The 14821-nt window shown below is 38.5% G+C and overlaps 1 protein-coding gene across 2 annotated transcripts in view; it reads left to right on the top strand.

Moving 5' to 3' along the window:
* plch1 (phospholipase C, eta 1) overlaps nt 1-14821 on the top strand; it is a 148706-nt gene that overhangs the window by 81916 nt on the left and 51969 nt on the right. For both annotated transcript variants that reach the window (XM_057838266.1, XM_057838265.1), the window contains 2 exons: nt 2413-2616; nt 7963-8083. In XM_057838266.1, coding sequence (XP_057694249.1) covers nt 2413-2616; nt 7963-8083 — 325 coding nt within the window. The remainder of the gene's footprint in view (nt 1-2412; nt 2617-7962; nt 8084-14821) is intronic.

Raw genomic sequence — 14821 nt, 5'->3', positions numbered from 1 at the left:
CGGGGGGGGGGGGCATTTCTTCAACGTAAATTTAGTCTAAACAGTGGCATTATTACCCGTATATTACTACATCAGTGCACTGAAATATTTTCTGTCACTGAAGTCACAAGTGGTAGTTCATCGTAAAATCTATAAGACAAACGAAAACATACCTGTCAACACGGGGCCGTTGGCAATCTTACAAATAGTGACGTATGCCCTTACAAATTGGTGACTAATCTTCCAACGTTCTATATAGCTAGCAATATGAAACAAAAATAAAATTAGATTTTTAAAATAATATTAATTTATTGGTAATATTGTAACATATAACCTGGTGCAATCAAAAAACAGTATGTTCAGCTACATCATGATTACTAAAATTTAACAGTGACTTTTGTTATAATTGTATGTAGCACTTTTGGCAATTTCTATTATATCTTGATGGCTGCACTTCATGGCACTTCAGCTCGCAATTCAGTTTGACTTGAGGTAGTTTGTTAGTGTGTACAATTATAAATTAAAAAAGTCAATTGATAAAATTAACTTACCGATGCAATCTTTGAGTCAGGGAACATTTCTTTCGCTAATTCTGAGAAATGATCAGCAATAGTTGAAGACAAATTGTGTTCGGTAACAAATTGGCAGAATAAAAACTCCGCTTTCGTTACATTTCATTCTGCAGACTTCATCTTTATGACCAGTGTTGTTAATCTTACTTTTAAAAATTATAGTTACAAATTACTTCTCCCAAAAGGAATTGCATTAGTAACTGAAGTACCTGAAGGTAAGAGTAATTAGTTACTTGGCAAAGTAACTGGTGTTACCTTTCATGTTTTTTTTTTTTCATTAAAAAAAACAAAAACAAAACAAAACAAAAAACATAGAACCTTTGCTATGTTTGGAAATCATTTAATGTTGTGAATCAACTGTTAAAGTTGTTAAAATTGCTACCGTTTTTGCATTAGTGCCCTTCCGTCTACTTTCGACATGTTAAAGTTTTAAAACTGTTTCATCATTTAAAGATAGATTCAAGTCAAGATTTTGCAGATTTAAGAGTATTTTAAAAGAAAGGTTCCTTAAGTTCGCTAGGAAGGGTCACTACAACAGAGCCTTTCTGAGAAGTCTACTGCTTCAAAATGGCGGCTGTTTATCAACGCCGGCGTCTGTCATTTCGCATGTAGTTCTATAAGCATTTGATATCTAGGCGTAGATTTTAGGCTGTCGGCTACAGTCAGGAAATATTGGAGCCACCTAGCCTAGCATCGCGTTTGCTACAGCGTCACAACACTCTTCTCTCCGTGTCTCTGACTTTTCTCAGGTCATTCAACCAACGTAGTAACACATCGTAAATGTGCTCACTTGTACAAATCACGCCGAAACCGTACAACTTGACAGGTATGCGAAAAACAATGGTGCAGTTCTGTGTGCATTTCTTCAACTAAAGTGCTTCAGCGTAAACATAACATATGCACTGATAAACATGAGCACCCAATGGCCGGCTACTCAGCCCGCCCTCCTTATCTGTGATTGGCTAGAAATTGCCTTCATTCGCTGCTCAGATTGGTTGAATTGAATGACGACAGATCAAGATAGGATGAATAGGGGGTTCAGCCTCTCCATGTTTGTGTGTATGTGTGTTTTTGTGGGAGATTTAAAAAAAATTTACACGGTAGAGTCTAATCGAGCTAGGGCGGGCACAGCAGTCTCTCAGGGCGGGCCCGGCCCCCTAATGCCCGCCCATGCCGCCGGGTATGAAGTACAGTAGTCTGAAACAAAACTTTTAACAATTCTTTAAGACAATCAATTTAGAGGAATAAAAATAACTTTAATTTTGGAATATTAACAGATAAATATTTGTAGATTGAGAATGAGAAATGACTAGTCATTTTCTGAGAACAGTGTTGTGTATACCGTATTTTTCAGACTATAAGTCGCACCAGCCATAACATGCCCAACGAGAGGGAAAAAACTTTTATAAGTCGCACTGGAGTATAAGTCGCATTTATGGGGGAAATTTACTTGATAAATCAAACTGCGACTTATAGTCTGAAAAATACGGGTATATATTTTAAAATCCAAGTACTCTTCCACAGGTACATGATGCATAATCTTACAAAGGTTTTTTTCAAAGAAAGTTTTCATTAATCAAAAAATCTTTAGACTTTTCAAATGTTGTACAAAGGTATTACAACAAGCAGTCAGTGTCGACAAAAAAGACAACCGTAATTAATGTTTTAAAGTTTTTACTACACAAAAAACTTGGATACGTATAAAATATTAAATATGTAAACTTAAAATCTTTCCAAACTTATCTTGAATGTTGATGTATTTTTTAAATTAATTTTTTAAAAGTTAAGATTTAATCAGAAGTGGACATCATGCCTTCATATGCTATCACTTCCTGAACTACTGTTGTTTCTTCCCCTCGAGGTTTTACAAGCTTCATGCGCAGCCCGACATGCGACATCTTCAACCCGCTGCACAACGACGTGAACCAGGACATGGATCAACCTCTGTGCAACTACTTTATCGCCTCCTCTCACAACACATATCTAACTGGAGACCAGCTCCTGTCGCACTCCAAGACTGACATGTACGCTTGGGTTCTGCAGTCCGGCTGCCGCTGTGTTGAAGGTCAGTCAGAAGAGACCCAAAACCTCTTTAATAAAGCCATCTCATGGCTGTGTCCATTAGCCAATAGCAGAGGCAGTTTGTTCAGATTGACAATAAACCATGCTATTTTTATGGGATGGCCTGGCTCCGTTACTGTTAATTATAAATCAAATCAAATTAATTAGGTCGCTTTGTCGGAGCAGTTTGTGATTGGGAAAAATCCTGTAAGATTAAGGGTGTAACGGTACATGTAATAGTATTGAACCGTTTCGGTATGTGGTGCTCGGTTCGGAACGGACGCGTACTGAATGAGTTTCTGACGTAATAACACTTTTCGAGGCTGTGAGTCGATCGGGTTACAGTTTCTTTGTGTAGATTATATTTACTCCGTCTTCTCTACTAGGACAGCATAACCCGGAAACGTCAACAGCGCGACAACGTGGCCGCTGCGAGAACGCAGTGAAACGCTGGCGTTACAGTCAATCAGCCAATGCACACCAGTCGCAGTGCGGCCATGTGTTAGATGCGTCCCAGAAGCGGCTCAACGTGACGCACGCGAAAAAAACGGCAGAGTTTATTATTTGCCCTCCTGCGTCAATACTACTACCGATAGCTAGGATCGGGCCGGAAGTCACTCGTGTAAAAATACGGTGGATCCAGTTGATTTTCAAACTAATATGCAATCGTAACCTACTTTTTGAGTCCATCAGATCTCTTGAGTGGTAGATCGGGGCACAGTTGAACTGTCTTTGTTGATTTACTGCTGTCTTCTCCACTATAATAATACCCAACACGGTCCCATGTTCAATACAAAACCCTCCTACCACAACAAAACAAGTAGGAACTAATATTCACATAGGAACTAAAGTTATACAACATAAAATATACAATATAAATGAATACTACATCACATTTGTAAAATATAAACACATAATAAAATAAATAATAGCCCATTTAAATAAAATAAATTGAAATGAGCTAAAACACCTGCAATTAAATAATAAGAATAATACACACATCCTGCTTACACAATTAAATTTATTAATTTCTGTGTGGCGCTTTAACTTGAGAAAATCCACCAATAAAGCTTTTAAAAAACCGTTCATAAGAAAAAAAAAGTTTCATTGAGGCATTTCATTTATATAATACATGTTAAAATCTTTGTCATTGGGATTGCTTTTCTCTTTAGCACAGGACTTCTTTTTTCTTCTTTCTTTCAGAAAGAAAGCGGACCAATACGCGGGGTCTGAAAGGCAAATTGTTGTTGGATTATCTTTAAATACCCGCGACTTTTTGAGCAGAATTCTAGCTGTGTATAGGTTAATGTTCCTATTGTTGAAAGCAAAAAAGTGTGTAATAAACAACTAGCACATTTATATTTTGCATTTGGTTTTCTTACAGTACCGAAAATGAACCGAACCGTGACCTCAAAACGTACTGAACCGAGATTTTTGTGTACCGTTACACCTCTATGCAAGATACATAAAATGTTTAAGTCATACTGTATCCACAAATACACACGAGACGAAAAAAGGAAAATACACAATGAAATTAATGTGGAATACAAAAAACTCTAAGGTCTTGTTGATTACTAGAGGTGCAACTATCCATTCTTGTTAGGGTTTGCGAAATGAAAAATGGCGCCCCTCATGTCCCAACCGGCACTAATCCAGCAGACACACACACCTTTTTTTGTCAGGTGGCATTTTTGCTGCATCTTTAGTATGTTGGTGATAGGGCTGCAAGAACTAACGATTATTTTTATAATCAATTAATCGGATAATTAATTAAACGGTTAATCGGATAAATATGACTTTTTTCAAATACATTCACAATTTAACTTGAGGTTGTTTTAGGCATGTAAGTAAAAATTAAGACAAAATTGATGATTATTTCCTTCAAAAGAATATTTTATTACCGCTTCCTGACTAAACTGTAGTCTACAACTGTAATGTTTTAAGTGCATAAAACTTGTTAAAGTTTTTAGTAAAGGTTAAAAGAACATAAAACGTATTTCTTAGTACACATATCGACTAAAGTCCTGTTCGTTCAAATAAAAAAAGTGCTGCCGATTGATATTTTTTTTCTTGTGGGCAATTCGCTGATATAAATTGTGTCAATGACTCATTTATTTTCTTTAAACAAACTAAACAACAAAATCCAATAAGGAGGAGGCAGACTGTAATGAGTCAGTTTTCTTTATTAAACAGTTTTTCATAAATAATCCAAAACCAATTTCAAAGCACACTCACATATTACAATTTACAGTGTGAATTGGAGTTTGTGTTGAAAGGAGACTTTAAACTGTTATAGGAATGGGTTTGTGTGTGTGTGTGTGTGTGTGTGTGTGTGTGTGTGTGTTTTTCTTAATAAAAAGAAATAAGACAACTTTACTATCCAACAAAATCTGAAGTGCTAATATTCTTACCCAAAAACACAATACAAAGGGACACTCAAGACATTGATTAGCATAATCGCTAACTAGCTTAGCGCTCGGTGCAAAGTAGTAACGTCTCATCAACAAAGAATTCAATTCAATTTTCAATTCAATTTTATTTGTATAGCCCTGGATCACAACAACGTTGTCTCAGAGGGCTTTGCAGAGGCAATATGATACACAATCAGAAACAGCAAATGAAGCAACAAAGATGAATAAATAAATTCAAGTCCTGGGTTTCCCCCATCCTTAGACCCTCCATGTCGGCAAGGAAAAACTCCAAAAACTCCAGAGTCTTCGGGAGAAAAATGAGAAGCCTTGGGGAGTACCACAGTCAGGAGAGATCCACTCCCAGGACGGATAGACAGGAAGCCCCAGGACCGCTAATGGGAATTAGCAGGCGAAGTTACAGTCCGTAAAGATGCAGTGGGGTAAAGGAACAAGAAGCGGTCCATCTAGCCAGATGAGACAGGTGTAGCAACGAGGACGTCCATCCAGCGTGGGGTCCGGAAAGTCAGGAGGCTGCAGCTGAAAAATAGCCCCTCCCCAGAGGGGAGGGGGGAAAGGGGACACCGGGTGACTAGTGATGAAGAGACTAGACAACTAGATATTAACATTAGAAAATAGAAATAAAGTAAGATACAGTAAGTGGTAGGTAGAGTGAGAAAAAGGAGATAGAACTCAGTGGCTGTACTTCCCCCAGCTTTATAGCTTCTAGTGCAGCTTAGACTAAACTTTGAGTCTACTCCAACTTCAACTAGCCTGACCATAAGCTTTGTTGAATAGGAACGTTTTTAATCTAATCTTAAATGTGCAGACTGTCTCGGCTTCTTTAATATTAGCTAGAAGCTGATTCCATAAAACAGGGGCTTGGTGGCTAAAGGCTCTAGCTCCGACAGTACTTTTAGAAACCCTGGGAACTACCAGTAGACCTGCATTCTGAGAGCGGAGTGTTCTGTTGGGGCGGTATGGAACCAGAGCATCGGTGAGATAAGATGGCCCCAACCCATTAATGGTCTTAAATGTAAGAAGGAGGATTTTAAATTTAATTCGAAACTCGACTGGAAGCCAGTGAAGGGCCTGGAGCACAGGGGTGATGTGCTCTCTTCTACTGGTTCCTGTTAAAAGTCTTGCTGCTGCGTTTTGAACAAGCTGAAGACCTTTTAGAGAACTTTTAGGACAAGCTGCAAGTAGGGAGTTACAGTAATCCAATCTCGATGTAACGAACGCGTGAATTAATTTTTCTGCATCGCTTTTAGATAAAATATTTATAATTTTGGCTATGTTGCGCAGGTGAAAGAAGGCCGTTCCGCAGGTTTGTTTAATGTGAGCTTTAAACGATAAGTCAGGGTTGAATAAAACTCCTAGGTTTTTAACTGTGGTGCGAGAGGCTACACTTACATTGTCCAGAGTGACTATCTGGGCAGCTAAAGAGTCTCTCACACTTTTCGGGCCTATTATAAGAATAAAAACAATACAATTGGCTTCATTTACTTACCTCTGATGGAGGCACACTGGATCTAACGACCCACATGACTCAGGAAAATCTCTCGGAAATATCATTGATTCAGCAACTAAACCTGAGTGTAGCAGTGAAGTCTCTCTCTCTCTTTAGCCAAAAGTATTGGCACTCCTGCAATTCTGTCAGATAATGCTCAATTTCGCCCAGAAAATGATTGCAATTACAAATGCTTTGGTAGTAATATCTTCGTTTATTTTGCTTGCAATGAAAAACACAAAATGATCCCCCCCCCGCCCCCCCCAATTCTCTTTTCATTTTACACAAAACTCCCAAAATAGGCCGGACAAAGTATTGGCACCCTTTGAAAAATCATGTGATGCTTCTCTAATTTGTGTAATTAACAGCACCTTTTACTTACCTGTTGCACATAACAGGTGGTTGCAATTACTAAATCATGCTTGCACGGTCTCCACGGTCAAACATGGCAGAGGTTCCCTGATGTTTTGGGGTTGCTTTGCTGCCTCTGGCACTGGACTGCTTGACTGTGTGCATGGCATTATGAAGTCTGAAGGCTACCAACAAATTTTGCAGCATAATGTAGGGCCCAGTTTGAGAAAGCTGGGTCTCCCTTAGAGGTCATGGGTCTTGCAACAGGACAATGACTCAAAACACACTTCAAAAAGCACTATAAAATGGTTTGAGAGAAAGCACTGGAGACTTCTAAAGTGGCCAGCAATGAGTCCAGACCTGAATCCCATAGAACACCTGTGGAGAGATCTGAAAAAGGCAGTTTGGAGAAAGCACCCACCAAACCTTAGAGACCTGGAGCAGTTGGCCAAAGAAGAATGGTCTAAAATTCCAGCAGAGCATTGTAAGAAACTTATTGATGGATACTGGAAGCGGTTGTTTGCAGTTATTTTGTCTAAAGGTTTTGCTTAGAAGTTTTAGGCTGAGTGTGCCAATACTTTTGTCCAGCCCATTTTTGGAGTTTTGTGTAAAATGATAATGATCCCCCCCCCCCCCCCCCCCCCCCCCCCCCCATTTTTTTCCTTGTTTTTTCATTGCAAGCAAAATAAATTAAGATATTACTACCAAAGCATTTGTAATTGCAATCATTATCTGGGAGAAATTGAGCATTATCTGACAGAATTGCAAGGGTGCCAATATTTTTGGCCAGCAGTCTATTTGTCAAACACAAGGGACAGAAAACTCCTTTATCGATATGAATACTTGTGAAAAGAATCTGGTTGAATAAATTGGAAAAACAGTTAAATTTTTTCTGATGTGTAATAGTGGAGAAAAACGTAAACACACGTAGTGATTTTTCGTGTCAATCACTGTAATTTACAAAAGTCAAAATCATTTCTGACCAAATTGCGACCACTTCACTTTCATTACCGAATTATGGAGGATAAGAAGCCTGTCTTGACAAGAAAAATTATGTGTTTTTCCTTCACTTTCTCTGTAGTGGACTGCTGGGACGGTCCAGATGGCGAGCCCATGGTCCAGCACGGCTACACACTGACCTCCAAGATCACCTTCAAGTCCGTCATCGAGACCATCAACAAATACGCTTTCATCAATAACCAGTGAGTCCACCAATGACATTTAACAACTTTCCGCTTGGCCAATAACAACGACATTCTGTCTGCAAACAATACAATTCTATACTTGCTTAATTGCATTATTGATCGTGCGCACGCCTCCATTATGGTGATTTTATGAAACAATAATCCTAAAAGCTCTGTAAATGCTGCTTTATTCTATAGGGGAGCAATCATCCAACCGGGCGTCTTCACATTGCCTTTCTAAAACAACACAGTGATTTTTCGCCTTCATTAGTATCTAAGTGAACCATCTGCTCTCGAGCGTTTCCCCCAAATCCCCCCAGGAGATACGATTTGTCTCCGCAGAGTCCAACACAAGCTCAACAAAGTGACGCTGACTCTTTCCCCTACCATGTGAAGCCAGTAGCTCTGGTTAGAAAGCGATTTATTTCCTTTAAAGCCAGTGGCAGCACGGCAGTGCGTTCAAGCCATATAATTAAGTCTGAAGTGAAGTTTCAATTTGGCAGCAGCTTGTTGGAGCAAAAATAGAATTGCACTCGATTTGTGTGCCTGTTTAGCTATTATTTACTTGAGTTGTCAGCTTGTTCTGTTTGCTCGCTGGGGTTGCACGTCCAATTAATTGGTGTAAGTGTTTTTCTTTTAAGTATAACTCAAGTAAATCTAAGCTAACAGTCTCAGTTATGTTGTGTTGTACTCGTTATTACTGCCACTGGCAGCTATAGCCACAAAAAGGTTTATCAGTGCCTTTTAAGCATTCTAGAACACTTTATAAGCTGATCAATAATAAGAGAAATGGAGTGTTTCCTCACATAATTCCACTTTTGCAGATTCACCAAACAAAACACTTAACTCATTGGCTGTCATTATCTGTGATAGACAAACCAGAATTGCACAAAAAATGAGCTGTTTTTACATCGACCGCACATTACCTATGGCGTATTACCACTTACAACACTCAAACCAGGGGCGGACTGGGACTAAAAAGCAGCCCTGGACTTTGACTCGGCCCAGCCCACAAGAATCGCTGTACGAAGGGAAACACAGACCCCCTAGGGGTCCGGGGGCATGCCCAAATGCATCAATTTTGTGCACTTTGAGAGAAAATGAAGAAAATGTGTCTAGACTGTGACTGTCTGACTTGGGGCGCTCAAAGTACTGCAAGGCTGAACTGGAGTTGGGTTCATTTTCTGTACTAGCTCTATGATCAACCTGAAAAAACAAATGAAAGAATTTATTTTTCAAAGCAAGTTTTATGTATCTAATTTATTATAATATATCTCTGTCTATAAAATGATTTCATTGTTCATGCCATAATTCAGTGGTCTCCAAACTACTCCACATAGCGCCGCAGCGGGCGCAGGATTTCATTCCAACAAAACAAGACAACACCTATGCACCAATCTGGTGTTTTACAAGTGCAGTCAGGTGCTGCTTGTTTTAGCAGAAACTTCATTGGTTAAACTGTCGGTACTCGATCGGTTGAAACAAAAACCAGGCCCCACAGCGGCCCTTGAGGACCGGTTTGGAGACCCCTGCCACAATTAATCTTGCCATACAAATAATAAATTTCAATGAAAATACAATAAACATTTCAAGACAAATCCTGAATACATAACCTTCATTGGAAAGTATTAACCAGAAAACAAAACGATATATACATGATTAAAAAAAAAATATCATACCAATTTAACTTACTAAACTTTAAAGTAAAACCATTTTATTAATATTTTGTTATATTTCATATGAATTAATATTGCTGCTGCGTGTGCATACGTTGTTTTACAGCTAAAATATTTTTCCTTAGGAGAGTGATAGTAGGACTAGCATACTGTAACTTGACACGATTGCAAATGGACTAGCTGGCACTAACCCTTTAATTGTCATTTAAAATGTAGCTACCTGGTGGATAACAATTGCCGGTATACCGAGCAAGTGACCCTCTTCATCCCTTTTTACTTGCCCTGCGCTTGTCTGGGGAACTTCCACCAGCTTATCATTTTAACCCTCCCTCTTTTCTCTCTCCCTGCACTGGCTGCACGTCAGAGCGGTGCCCGCTACCCCTCTCACCATTGCCGGGGGCTAGGCTGCTGTTACCCGACGTGGCCGTTGCAGCCAGACTGCTGCCTGCGAAAATATTTGTCAACTTAAGACATTTTAATGCTTTGCTCTCCTGTTTCTTTGTTTTTTTTTCTCCCTAACCTAAGTTCTCCGAGCCACCCTTTTTTTCTTACTTTTGCCACCACCATCCATATTGTGCATTACCGCTCGTCGCTAGTTTGCTCCTACAAAGAACCAATGAAGGGTACTTTGTGTTTTCTTCGTTCTTCTATCAGACTGGCGATGAACAGCCAGGCGCATTGCTGCCACCTGTCGGATTGGATGCGAGATGTAGATAATGAGAGGCTAGGGGGGATAAAAACAGTGATGTATAATGAATGGCGGCCGCCGGCCGTCCAGGGCACCGGCCGTTCTGTGATCCTCCAGAACCCACAGATTACCAGTCCGCCCCTGACTCAAACTAAGGAAACACATCAACAATCTTCCTACTAGAGGCGAGAACCTCTCCTTACCTAACGAGCCGATACAATTTGCGATACAAGGCTCACGATAATGATTATCTCTAGAGCTGAAACGAATACTCGAGCAACTCGAGTAACTCGAGTTTAAAAACTGATCCGAGTAATTTTATTCACCTCGAGTAATGGTCTAATTTTGACAGCTCTAAGCATCACGTTTTGCCCGGACTACTTTTAATGCGGGACAATGCGCTGATATCACGTGTGTAGAGGAAGAAGCAATAAAAAAAAAAAAAAAAAACTTACTACAGCCGACAGCTGCTACAAACGACGCCGACGGATGATGCTACGGTGGTAGCAGGCAGCGTCTGATGCGTCTCATTGAGATCACATGTATGTTGAACTAGATGCGAAATGACAGAGTCAGCGGCGTTAGTAAACAGCCGCCATCTTAAAGCAGTAGACTTCTAAGCGCTAATAAATAAGTTTAACGTTACTGTCACTCGCTCACGTAACGTTAGCCCTGCGGAGGGCTAGGTTTCTATTAATTATGACCACTGTCGATACGTGGCTAACGTGTCTTACATACAGGCTTTATTTAATCTGTGAAAACATAACGCTGCAGAGTGATGAGGGTGTAAAATAAAAACTTAATAATGCTAACTGTCAATTTTAGCTCAGTAATAATTGCTGGATAAAACACCAAGTAGCACTGGTCCCTAATGTGCTCCAATACATTTATTTTGAACACTGCAAAAACTCAAAATCCTATCAGGACTTACAGTTTAGACTAATTTAAAGCTTAACTAGAACTTAAAAATAGCTTCACACAAATACAAATTCAAATGAAACACGTGGGAAAGACACTTTTAAGTGATGTGTGTTATCAAGTGTAATGGCATTTTTAGGTAAGAATATATATATATATATATATATATATATATATATATATATATATATATATATATATATATATATATATATATATTAGGGCTGTCAAACGATTAAAATTTTTAATCAAGTTAATTACAGCTTAAAAATTAATTAATCGTAATTAATCGCAATTCAAACCATCTATAAAATATGCCATATTTTTCTGTAAATTATTGTTGGAATGGAAAGATAAGAAAAGATGGATATATACATTCAACATACGGTACATAAGGACTGTATTTGTTTATTATAACAATAAATCAACAAGATGGCATTAACATTATTAACATTCTGATAAATTGATCCATGGATAGAAAGACTTGTAGTTCTTAAAAGATGAATATTAGTACAAGTTATAGAAATGTTATATTAAAACGCCTCTTAATGTTTTCGTTTTAATAAAATTTGTAAAATTTTCAATCAAAAAATAAACTAGTAGCCCTATTCTGTCCTCAATGTGTGTGAGTACACAAATTGACAGATAGCGAACATAAGTTCCAAAAAGAAATCAGACGGTGTGGCAAAGTTGCATGGGCTTTACTGAAGTCATCTCTTTTTGACAGGAGCACGTTTCTTGTATTTTTGTAAAACTGAAAATAACAAGGCAATGTGTCAATAACTTGCATAAATCACAAAATAACATAAAATGTACACACACGTCTCCATTTGAGCAGTAGCACTAGCCAATTAGCTCACAAGCATCTAACAATGTAACTGCATTTCACCATATATGTGAACAAATTCAAATACACATCATCAATAACTATCTAATGCTCATTAATATAAACAAAGGAGGAATATAACTCACAAGCGATGCATGTATTAGACACAAACAGTGTGATGGGGCTATGAGAACTGCCACTGAATACTGGATGCGGACGTTAGCTGGTCTGAATAGCACTGTCTATTAGTATGAGTTCGCGTCGACATATAATCACGTCAGAAAAGCGCGCCGAAACCCAAATAATCAGCTGCACTGAATCGCCAGCAGAGGGCGACATTACGCCACATAACATATGCAAGTCACACCCAGGCGCCAGCAGAGGGCGGAAAAACTCCATAAATCACAATTAACAAGTTGGCCTTTCACTGTACTGACATTTAAATCTGTCTGAGCGGGCCTAGTGCGTTAATTGCGTCAAATATTTTAACGTGATTAATTTAAAAAATTAATTAACGCCCGTTAATGCGATAATTTTGACAGCCCTAATATATATATATATATATATATATATATATATATATATATATATATATATATATATATATATATATATATATATATATATATATATATATATATATATATATATATATATACTGTATATACAGGGGTGCACATAATTTTTTTGCCCAGGTTCTCAGAGGAGGACCTGGAGATGTGACTTGGTCCTCATTGAGCTTGAGAGCCGACCAGCCTGATGCGATAAATTTATGACAAGCTTTACTTAGAGCCAATTAACTTTAATTAATTATATTAACAATTAATGCTTGATTAACATCAACTGGCACAACAAAATTGCCATTACGTTGAGGTGAAATGTAAAGAAATAAAAAGCACCAATTCAAAATAAAGGGCATTATGCGGCTCCCACATTAACTCCAAGCCTTTTTAAAAGTGGGATGTCCTCCTCATAAGACCTCATTGAACGTGCATGTTTAGCTTTGTAAAATGCGAGCAAAAACACGTTTGTCAGTGCATCTCGCTGTTCATTACCTTTATTCCCCCCTATTCCGCCACTTGTCCATAGGGCGAGTGGGGTCCTGTTTGACATCGATAGTTTGCTTAATTGCCACATGCTCTCTGTTTTTTTCGTGCTTTTCAAAGTTTGGATGGCTGAAATTCTTTCACCCTACATAAAATGCGCTGCTCTTATCGGTGACATTGGGATTCTCGCGGCACATTTTGTACCGCATTTCCGTGCAAGCATCATTTGCTTCTAGCCATGGGACCTCCTGTAGCCACTTTTCAGCAAAAGTCCTTTTTTTTCGGTAGCTCCGGTGACGTCTCTGTCGTCTGTCTGTCTTTTGAAGGGGGTGGGGGAACACGGAAGTAATTACTCAGTGTGGCCTGCCTCTTTGACATTTTGAGAAGTTATTTTCTCGTGTCTAAACAAAATTGGTATAAAATTCTCAGATTTGCAGAGATAATCACCTATATTTTCAGGATCAATAGCAATATTTAACATATTATATAAGTTTTGCCCGGAATAGCGACTTAATTTTATTTATTTATTTATTTATTTATTATTTTGTTGATTTTAACAAATTCCATGCAGTTTGTCAGTTTTTGTTAGTTTCAGGGCTCCTGAATGAACAAGCTAGTGCGAGTCAATGGTGGTTGAAATAAACTTCATCGACTAATAAACCCCTGCTAACTTGAAGATTAAGCCTCATGTGAAAAATTCTGATCTTCCTCTTTAAATTCAATTAATAAAAGTCAATTACCGTGAAGTCATTTTTCTGTTGTCAATCTTACGTTGGGGCAGCAAAGGGAGAAAAATTGTTAAATAGGAACAGATAAATTACTTTTAAATTACTTTACTAAATTTTAAAGTAACTTAGTTACTTTGATAATAAAGTAATCAGTAAAGTAACTAGATTACTTTTTCAGGCATAATCAGTAATCAGCAGTTAAATTACTTTTTCAAGTAATCTGTGACAACACTGATCAAAAATACGTAACAGAAAATGCTGTTGTATAGACAAGTTTCTTGAGCGAAATATGGGAGGCGCCATCTTGGAAAATGTCTGTTCCGAACTTCCGGTTTAGAAAGAACAACATAAATTGCGGTTGAAGTAAACAGTGTGTTGACAAAGTTAAAACTGCTAAATCAAGCCAGAGGAACCCACGAAATTTCCCAAAATGGATTCAGCACGACATACACAAGACGTAGATGAGATTGAATGATTGTTCTTATCACTTTGTTCATAATTCGTGGACAAAATTATAACAACGTGTCTGCCTGTGTTACAGTGAGGTATAGATTTATACGCAGGCCACTTGAGTGCCCAAAATGAGGTGAAATTACAAATTTAACTAAGCCTGCAAGCAGGACTGAACGGGCCCTCGCAATCTAGCGCAACTCGGACGTCACGCAACTCGGACTGTGTGCAGGTCAGGGTGGTGGCAGATCCTCCTCTCTAATCATCTCATTAGAACCTAACATGCTCGAAAGTCGCCTATTTACATTCCCACACCCAAGAGATAAAAACCCCTATTGGAGAGAGTACTACAAAAAAGGAGCCACTACTGAGCTGTGCAGCCAAGCCCTTATTCAAAACCAAAATTAATCTTCTAACTGGGCCA

The sequence above is a fragment of the Corythoichthys intestinalis genome, chromosome 6 (genome assembly GCF_030265065.1).
Source record: "Corythoichthys intestinalis isolate RoL2023-P3 chromosome 6, ASM3026506v1, whole genome shotgun sequence".
In the NCBI taxonomy this organism is placed as follows: Eukaryota; Metazoa; Chordata; class Actinopteri; order Syngnathiformes; family Syngnathidae; genus Corythoichthys; species Corythoichthys intestinalis.
Note: the sequence above shows the minus strand (reverse complement) of the source record. Positions and strands in the feature narration are given on the sequence as shown.